The 9,572-nt window shown below is 38.1% G+C and overlaps 3 protein-coding genes across 3 annotated transcripts in view; 2 read left to right on the top strand and 1 right to left on the bottom strand.

The window, feature by feature from the left end:
- The window catches only part of LOC100633263 (uncharacterized), a 5,272-nt gene extending 3,997 nt beyond the window's left edge, over window positions 1-1,275 (top strand). The window contains exons 6-10 of the mRNA XM_019998417.1: window positions 149-340; window positions 397-537; window positions 620-793; window positions 922-991; window positions 1,059-1,275. Of these exons, the coding sequence (XP_019853976.1) occupies window positions 149-340; window positions 397-537; window positions 620-793; window positions 922-991; window positions 1,059-1,162 (681 nt within the window). The 3' untranslated portion in view covers window positions 1,163-1,275. The remainder of the gene's footprint in view (window positions 1-148; window positions 341-396; window positions 538-619; window positions 794-921; window positions 992-1,058) is intronic.
- Window positions 1,276-3,693: 2,418 nt separating this feature from the next.
- LOC109583190 (uncharacterized) overlaps window positions 3,694-9,572 on the top strand; it is a 7,966-nt gene continuing 2,087 nt past the window's right edge. The window contains exon 1 of the mRNA XM_019998434.1: window positions 3,694-5,511. Coding sequence (XP_019853993.1) covers window positions 3,800-5,511 — 1,712 coding nt within the window. The 5' untranslated portion in view covers window positions 3,694-3,799. The remainder of the gene's footprint in view (window positions 5,512-9,572) is intronic.
- Window positions 6,473-7,717, bottom strand: LOC100632755 (E3 ubiquitin-protein ligase RNF185-like). The gene is made up of 6 exons (XM_003387737.3): window positions 7,446-7,717; window positions 7,369-7,387; window positions 7,191-7,303; window positions 7,007-7,070; window positions 6,868-6,948; window positions 6,473-6,804 (listed from the first exon to the last, which is right to left on the bottom strand). The coding sequence occupies exons 1-6, from the start codon at window positions 7,574-7,576 to the stop codon at window positions 6,622-6,624; spliced, it is 591 nt and encodes a 196-aa protein (XP_003387785.1). The 5' UTR covers window positions 7,577-7,717; the 3' UTR covers window positions 6,473-6,621.

Below are 9,572 nucleotides of genomic sequence, written 5' to 3'. Positions count from 1 at the left end.
TATATATGTATTTCTCTCTCCCCCTCTCTCTCTTTCTTTTTCTCTCTCTCTCTCTCTCCCCTCTCTCCCCCCCTCTCTTTCTCTTTCTTTTTTTCTCTCTCTCTCTCTCTCTCCACATACTCTCTCTCTCTCTCTCTCTGTCTTTTAGGATTTATTCATACAAAATGGTGGTGAGTTGCTTGACAATCATCAAGTGACTGGTATAATCAATAATGATGATGATATCATCACTGTACTCACTGGCAGTGGGACTCAGTTCAATACTAAGAAACTGATACTAACCACTGGACCATGGACTAACAAAGTACTGCAATATACTGGAATTGAACTACCTCTAAAGGTATTTATTTTATGCAATATATACTGATGTAACTTTATTTCCTTCCTTCATTGTAGATATTGAAAGTTGAACATTTTTATTGGAAGACATTAAAACCAGAGTCCTTTGCAGTCGGGAATTTTCCAATATTTGCTTGCGTTCTTTCTACTGGACTTTTATATGGACTGCCAGTACTAGAATATCCTGGATTGATGAAAGTAATATGCTACAAAAATATAATCAAACTACATCATTTGTAATGTCAATTTATTTTATTCTTTTTTTGTCTCTTTCTTGTAGATTTCTTTTCACAATACTAGTAAGGGGACAGAGGTTGATCCTGATTGTAGGGACTTTCTAACTCCTCGTCCTGAGGCGTCTAAAATAATCTCAGAGTTTCTGGAGGCTCATTCATTTAAAGATCTTGACTACTCAAGCCCTGCCATTGTGGAGGAGTGCATGTACACAAAGACAGTGAGTTATCATAAATTGTACCTTCAAAATCCTTTATAAAACAAAAATTTTAAAGGACTATTCTTTTATTTATGAAATGATGGATTAAAGCATTGAATAATTGCCCCCCCTCTCTCTCTTTTGTGTAGCCTTCTGGTGATCCTTATCTCGATTACCATCCAAATAATCCAAACATTATAATTGGTGCAGGATTTTCAGGTCAGTTCATTGTATTAGACCACCTAATATTATTTTAAAGTATCATAATGTATGTACTCACCTACAGGTCATGGTTTTAAGTTAGCTCCAATTGTTGGGAAGATATTGAGTGAACTGGCCTTGGGTGAAACTCCTTCCTATGACCTTTCACCTTTCAAGATACAATCATGAATAGAAGTGGAGACAAATTGGATTTTCTATGCATTATTTATATTTTTGATACACTATGGTACAACAATAAAATTTACAATGGTATTCATAAGGGTGGGGCTAGAGCTATAGCTGAATTGCAAAAAGCATTCATCATTATCATGGCTACCTTGTTGCAACCATTTTCAATCGTCCTGTTGGTTTTATTTCTCCTTTTCCAGTCTATTTCTGCTAAGGAATATTATGTCTCAGTCAATGATGGCTCAGACGACAATCCAGGGACACTTGAGAAGCCTTGGAAGGAAGTCAACACAGCCCTGCAGTTTCTCCAACCAGGAGACAAGTGTATAATCAGAGGTGGCACGTACACTGAGTCAGTTGTTATTAGCGGTTTGGTAGGAAAAGCTGACGAGCCTATTGTGTTTCAGTCTTATCCTGGCGAAAGAGTGGTGTTTGATGGAACTGCAAGCATCAAAGGAAACTGGGAGATGTACAGCAATGAGATCTACTCTCTTAAAATTGGTTTTGACATCTGGCAGTTGTTTGTTGATGGTGAGATGTTCATCAATGCACGGTGGCCAAATGCTTTCTGGTATGATAAATCAGTCTTTGATTATACCAAGTGGGGATTCTCTTCTACTAATTCGACGTATAATCTAAAAGAAAGCACTGGAGTCATGATTGACAATGGAACTCAAAACTTGGCAAAATCTGGTATCAATGCTACAGGAGCAATAGCTATTCTTAACATTGGTCAATGGTTGACGTGGGCTGGAATAGTCACAAACCACACCACTGGCAATGCCTCTTTTACCTACATTCTTCCTGATAAGCCAGAAGCAGTTCATTTTGTTCCTCGTAATTGCAGATACTTTTTAGAGGACAAGCTAGAGTTTCTCGATGCCCCTTCAGAATGGTATTTTGACCCAGTTGAGAAGAAAGTGTATGTATGGCTGAACTATACAACAGAGGATCCCAATAAACATGACATTCGTGGTAAAGTATCAACATTTGCATTTACGATCAATAATGGATCGTCTCATATTACTTTATCTGGATTAAACTTCTTTGCCACTACAGTATACGTTAAAGGTGAATCAAAAGTCAAAGATGTTCATAATATTAAACTTGAGTCTTGCTATTTCTCGTATCCTTCTTACAGTCAGAGGGCATTGGGATCAACTACAGTCCCCAATACAACAACTCTCTATTACAATGGAGATCTTATTGAGAATGCTGGAAACTTCACTGTCTTTAATTGCACTTTTGAATACGCTGACGGTCAAAGTATAAGCTACAGGGGAGCAGATGGGTTGTTTGAAAACAACATGTGGCGATACAACGACTTTACGTGCGTGGGAGATGGGGAAGTGTTCCAATCAAGAGGAGTCAGAGATAGATTTGTACGCAATACTGTACACAGTAATGGCCCTAGTGTTGGGTTTTCTCCAGGAGCTGGGAATTTACCTGACAGAGAAATGGGATTATCCGTCGGATCGGACGTGAGTCTCAATCTCTTTTATGATCTCAAATATTTGCAAAACGATGGGGCCCATGTTCAAACTGGTATCAATTCTCAGAATGGAACTGTTCTAGAGTACAACTGGTGCTATGACACAATGAAGTGGGGCCTGAGATTTGATAGAATTGATAAAAATAATGCAACCTGGGGCTATAATGGAACTATGAGGTATAATGTGGTATGGACAACAGGTGGGATACGACTGAAAGGCGATGATCATCACTGCTACAACAACTTAGCATTTGATAACGAGAATTACTTTGATCTGTGTCTATTTGGGTACCCAGGGGATGGAGCGAAAGGAGAGAACAGCCACACTGTAACAAAAGGGAACATTTTACAGAATGGAGCTTGTAGCTCTACCAAAACACCACAGTGCCAGTATGACGTACCAGGTCAGTATGATGATAATGTTAAAGGTGATGTTCGAAATTTCCTGCGTGATCCTGATAATCTCGATTTTCGTCCACAGCCAAACTCTGACTTGGTAGTACAAGGTGTTGGACCATACGGTAAGGAATCAATGGATCACGGAGGAGTCTACTGGATACCAGGACGTCAGGACACTGGTAGTAGCATGCCTATACCACCAGATGGGACCAATACAGCTAAATGCAATGCACACTTAATGTGGCTATCAGGCTACAGTGCAGAGAAGCACAATGTGTATCTTGGTATTTCTGAGTCATCAGTGGAATCTGCTACAGCATCATCAGCAGAGTACAAAGCTACTATGACCAGTCCAGCTAATATATTTGATCCAGGGTCACTTAAACCTGGTGTGATGTACTACTGGCGTGTGGATAACATCAGAGAGTCAGTTACTACTAAAGGATCGGTTTGGAGTTTTAAATGCCAATGAAACTGCTTCAGTCTTCAGTATGCATCTCTACAGTATTGTAATTAATAGTGTTGTGTTATTTCATTTAATGCATGTATCTATTATCCATGCCTTTTTTATTTATAATTTAATCTTGTTTTTAATGTTTTATCTTTGGTTTTTAAAACATGTACATGTACATTGTAATTCAATTAATCATCATCAACCCCACCCTAAAGGAACTTCAAGCTCGACTTCAAGTCAACTTCTCTGTTTTTCTCTTTGATTTTGGGACAGCATTCAGCAGAGCAATCAAATGGAAGAACAAGAAGAAAGGGCGAGAGAGGAAGTTTCTCCCGAGACCAGTGAAGAGGAGGAGGAAGAAGATATTCCATCGGAGCCTGGTGACACCACTGATGGTGAAAATGAAGTCATTTTTTATTGGGAAAGTCTAAAAAACGGTGTAATGACCCACCCAGCTCCTCTTCGCCTCCAATGCATGCTGTTCATCATTGGTCACTTGTTTTGGGAAAGCCTACCGAGAGAGGACATAACTATCCCTAGTTTAGCCTTATTGCCTCGTTCAATACGAGTAAAGCTACTTCTCCTTCTACCAGCAGTTGATGTACTTCAGTTGGATGGTACACCAGTGACTCGTGATATCTCAATGGATGAAATATGGGAGACATTGTACAGGGAAAGGATGCCGTGGGATAAGAAGGAAGAGAATAAAAATTATGCACTTGGTTTCGAAACGCCCACGGAATTAAAAGAAAGCAAATTGATAGAGTCAGTCAATTGGAAGGAAGCATATTTCAATACAGCATTCTGTTTTAACCAAATGTATCAGTCAGTCTCGTCAAAGTTGGCACGAAAAGGATGTGAATGTGTTTACGATCATTTCTTGCAAGACCTCTTGTTCAGTCTTGGCCCAAATACTACGGATTTATACGAATGCTTTGACAAAAAGAAAACCCTCAGCCTTCATTACGTTGCCAGGTGTGTTCCAACGTGTAGCACTCTCACTCCAGTGAGACATGGCAGCAAATTTTCTAATCCAGCTGTGTCACCAAGAAGATATCACGGCGGACGTGAATATCCAATTTGGGACGTGGTATTGGCAATGGCAAAGTACGAAATCTCTCTTAAGCATGTAATACTGTCCCCAGTTCATTTAAGTGAGATGATTATATTCTTTGACGATGAAAGGTGCCTTAAAGACATCTCAAAGTGTCTTTTCTCAGTCGAGTCAATTAGTGTCTACCGGTCTGCTAAGTATTATGTACATGATAAACTAAAGACTAGGAAATGCTTAGAAAGTGCATTAGACATTATATTCGTTCAGAACAAGTGCTCCATAAAGAGTGCTATGGTACAGGATAACTTTGACCTAGTCCTACCTCACCTGAATAGCTCTCCTGAATCAAATTTAAAGAAGTTTGAGTTACAATTTGAGCTGGACAAAGAGTCAGCTAATGTCATTAAAACAACTGGGAACTTTCCTTACAACCGTGTCAAGTATGTGAACCTCATTAAATCTCTCCCACTTCTGCTTAATCAGGTCCTCCAACGCCATCAAGAGCTGGAGGCGTTTACACTTATCATGTCATCAGATTATGATTTTGGGAAATGTATTTTCATAGATAGTGAAATCTTTCGTAATATAGGGGAGCTATTGTATCGACCCACTTTCAGGGAGTTGGTTTTTAATAGTTATTATTTTCGTAGTCAGGTTTCGTTTGACATAGTATGTACTCTTTTCAGTCATTTCTTCTCTTCTCCTTATCCAGTGAATGTTATCCTGTCCCTCTCTTGTCCTCAGTTTGATCCACTGCCTGATCCTCTTCCTGTCAATTCTGAGCAAGCTTCATCTAAATCCCTTAATTTGCAAAACTGCAATCTTTCATCTAATCTTGTCTCATTTCTTCCTCAGCATCTTGTTTTGAAATCGCTGAAGCTGGAGCATGATAATTTGAACATTGTATCTTCATTTGCTAATCTCCAGTCAATCAAAGTTGATTCATTCACATTATTTCTTTATGAGATGATTACTCAAGATAGCATCAGTGATATTTGCTCACTGTTTCGTATTGTGACTGCAAATGAGTGGATACTATCCGTTCGTATTGATGACGACAATCAAGATACTTTTGACAGGTTTCTATGTGCACTGTCTGGTATCAAAGGATCACTAACAAGTTTTGGATGGTACAATTATCATCTCAGCTCTTGGAATAATGCTCTATCACTCTTTGGTTCACTTTTCAAAAGGCTCTCTTCTTCCAAGGCACCATATTTTAGATTAGCTCTTAATGAAGATTATTTCACTAAAGATCTTGCTGTAGCTATGCTTAGTTTATGGAGGAGCCTTGAAGTGGAGAAACTAAAGAAAATAGTCATTAAATGTCCTAATGGTAAGAAAGAGCTTGGATTTGAAGACATATTGTCAGAAATGACAATCGAAATTGAGTTGGACAAAAACTATAATTAAATCATCAATATTGCATTAGTTTATACTCTTTCTATTTCCCTTCTTTTATATTTGATTTATTTTTGAATAATTTTTATCATTCACATAAAATTATTTAAAGTTTATTGCTTAGAAAAGCAAAAGCATTCTGTCCTGCCACTTCAAAGTGATGCTTCTAAGTCAAACATTGCCATTGGTATTACCAAGAGTATGGTCATTTGTCCTATCTATTAAATGTACATCAAACCTATAATATATAATAATGCCTTGCTTATTAAAGCCTGGTTTCCATGCAGTTGCAGCTGTTGTATGTACTCTGTTTTTAGCTTACAATTGTTGTAGAGATAGACCTGATTTCTATCTCCAGTGTTGTCTGTTGTACGCAATGGAAACCAGCCATAAGGCTCATCCCTTCCATTTTTAAATAAAGTGCTCTCTATAACACAATTCATAACAAGGATACCATTTTTTATAAAAAAGGACTGCCATACAGCCATAAGTGTTGACTGTTAGCACTTATTCAATGTAAAGAACAAGTTTGAATGGAATAATCAGACACAAAGTAACATTATACTATAGAAATATAACAATAGTAATAATAATACAGTATTAATATATTATAATAAGAATAAAGAGGGAGAGAGAGAGAGAGGGAATTCATGTAGTAATTATGTGAAGATGATCATAATGATAAAAAGGATGGCAAAAGTCAACAATAATCTTGCCATTGTCTTTCTCTGTTCCTCTTCTTGGCCTCCTCTTCTTCCATGATGCATTCTGTTACCACGATGACCAATGTTGACATTGTGATGCTGTCCTCCCATACGACCAGTCTGTATGGTGAATGCAGGCTAAGGGAAACACAAAAAATAAAAGTTTCTTAATAATAATAATAATAATAATGTTTCACTTACTCCTAGTCCAAATCCAAAAGGGAATCCCCCGACACCAAAAGAGACGTTGATCCCATTAAACATGCCATCACCAAAATAGCCCTAGGTAGGGTGGGCATTAAATAGAACAAGTAAGGGCATTAAATAGAACGTGGCTTACTGTATTGTTATTATCTTCAGGTGCTTCCTCTCTTTGTCCAGCAGGTCTCGGAGGAAGGGACTCTCTAAAGGGAAAAGAAACAAAAATGTTAGCTTAGTTTTCTTGCTACTAAGTGATATGTAGCTCATTTTCACTTTCTCTTTCATTATTATAATTGTACATGTATTGTTACGGCATTTTGTACCGAGGATCCTTTTGATCAGAGCCACGCCCATACAGCGGAATAAGCTTTTCTTTGTCTATGACGGATTTACACACCGGACAGGTAGGAGTGTCTTGTGGACGAGCCTCCATCCACTATTAGTGACAGAGGACATATCAAATACACAGTCTAATACAAAAAGGCTCTTATTATAACTTACTGTGTGAATACATGGCCAGCTATGAGGAGTAAACGAGAGATAATAATTCAAATACTTTTTTAAACACGATAGCTTACCAGAAGAGATGTCCACACATACTGACGACGGCATTTGTCGCTGTATCAAAGCAAATGTTACACTCAAAGCTCCTTTCCTCCATTGACGGGGTACCTTTGCCTCTATCGTCCTTGTCGGTGGAGGCAGCCATTGAAGGAAGCGTGGAAGAGGAGGAAAATGTGACAGAAATTTATATACAATATATCTTTCTACCCTAGGACCACTGGCTGAAAAGAAGGAAAAGCTTTTGAGCTCAAGTTGAAGGATTTTGTTATGAATAGAGTTATGAATCATCATGACATGACGTCATAATTACGACACGTGACTAATAGAAAATTATAATTGTTCATAATTCAAATTAAATTCATAAAAATTGATACAATACATACATGTATAATCGACAAGAAAGGGGAGAAATCACAACTTAAAATTATAATAATTCAACAGTCATTCATCTGTGGCATGCCTTTGCGTAGTAAACGACAGATTTTTGAAAGGAAAGATCAGGAGCAACAATAGGCTTGTAATTAAGTTCTCTCTTTGCTTTATCTCGAGAGACAGTGTGGCTGATAGAGAGTATCTTTGCTTGGTGCTGGTACTTTAAAATGAGGGCAGCAATGTTACGAAAATCAAAGAATATCATTAAGAAAACGAGTCCAACGAGAATGAGATAAAGCCATAAAGTGATGAGCTTGATTGGAATCCTAATCCCAAGTTTCACGTTATAGCCAATCTGACTCAAAAATTGACCAAAGAAATCACTGTAGTTCGTCTGAGGCGTGTCGTCGGTCACGTAATAATATTTACCACCAACAAAACTCCTTGTCCTTTTGTCCATTAGTCTCTTAGCAGCACAGAGCAAGGCATGAGCAGCATTCTCAACATACATCACAGTCATTTTAACGGAGGGACTGCCAATACGTGGGTAATACCCCATTAATCTATTGCTTGCCCAAGCAGCTGATGGTATCAAACTGGTATCATTCTCTCCATAGAGAGGAGGGCAGCGTATCGAGCAGGTATATAGCATGCCTTGATTGGCACCATTAGCATCAAGGACCATCTTCTCTGCATCATTCTTGCTGTGTCCATAAGTATCTAGATAATCAGCAGGTTCAATACTATAATTACCAGCTCTTAAATTAGAACAAAATTAATTAAATTAAATTAATTATATTTGATCCAGGGTCACTTAAACCTGGTGTGATGTACTACTGGCGTGTGGACAGTATCAGAGAGTCAGTTACTACTAAAGGATTGGTTTGGAGTTTTAAATGCCAATGAAACTGCTTCAGTATGCATCTTTACAGTATTGTAACTAATAGTGTTGTGTTATTTCATTTAATGCATGTATCTATTATCCATGCCTTTTTTATTTATAAACTAATCTTGTTTTTAATTTTTAAAAATGTTTTATCTTTGGTTTACATTGTAATTAATCATCATCAACCCCACCCTAAAGGAAAGGAACTTCAAGTCAACTTCTCTGTTTTTCTCTTTGATTTTGGGACAGCATTCAGCAGAGCAATCGAATGGAAGAACAAGAAGAAAGGGCGAGAGAGGAAGTTTCTCCCGAGACCAGTGAAGAAGAGGAGGAACAAGATATTCCATCGGAGACTGGTGACACCACTGATGGTGAAAATGAAGTCATTTTTTATTGGGAAGGTCTAAAAAACGGTGTAATGACCCATCCAGCTCCTCTTCACCTCCAATGCATGTTGTTCATAATAGGCCACTTGTTTTGGGAAAGCCTACCGAGAGAGGACATAACTATCTCTAGTTTAGCCTTATTGCCTCGTTCAATACGAGTAAAGCTACTTCTCCTTCTACCAGCAGTTGATGTACTTCAGTTGGATGGTACACCAGTGACTCGTGATATCTCAATGGATGAAATATGGGAGACACTGTACAAGGAAAGGATGCCGTGGGATAAGAAGGAAGAGAATAAAAATTACGCACTTGGCTTCGAAACGCCCACGGAATTAAAAGAAAGCAAATTGATAGAGTCAGTCAATTGGAAGGAAGCATATTTTAATACAGTGTTCTGTTTTAATCAAATGTATCAATCAGTCTCGTCAAAGTTGGCACGAAAAGGATGTGAATGTGTTTACGATCATTTCTTGCAAGACCTCTTGTTCAGTCTTGGC

Source organism: Amphimedon queenslandica, unplaced genomic scaffold (assembly GCF_000090795.2).
Source record: "Amphimedon queenslandica unplaced genomic scaffold, v1.1 AMPQUscaffold_13320, whole genome shotgun sequence".
Classification (NCBI taxonomy): Eukaryota; Metazoa; Porifera; class Demospongiae; order Haplosclerida; family Niphatidae; genus Amphimedon; species Amphimedon queenslandica.
This window is presented reverse-complemented; position numbering and strand designations above follow the sequence as displayed.

What these genes read in the sequence shown, in the direction of transcription:
- LOC100632755 (XM_003387737.3), bottom strand. Translation starts at nt 7,576, where the DNA reads ATGGCTGCCTCCACCGACAAGGACGATAGAGGCAAAGGTACCCCGTCA. An exon ending in TCTGATCAAAAGGATCCTCG is followed by an intron (nt 7,071 to 7,190) that starts GTACAAAATGCC and finishes TTTTCCCTTTAG; the next exon opens with AGAGTCCCTTCCTCCGAGAC. An exon ending in CTGAAGATAATAACAATACA is followed by an intron (nt 6,949 to 7,006) that starts GTAAGCCACGTT and finishes CACCCTACCTAG; the next exon opens with GGCTATTTTGGTGATGGCAT.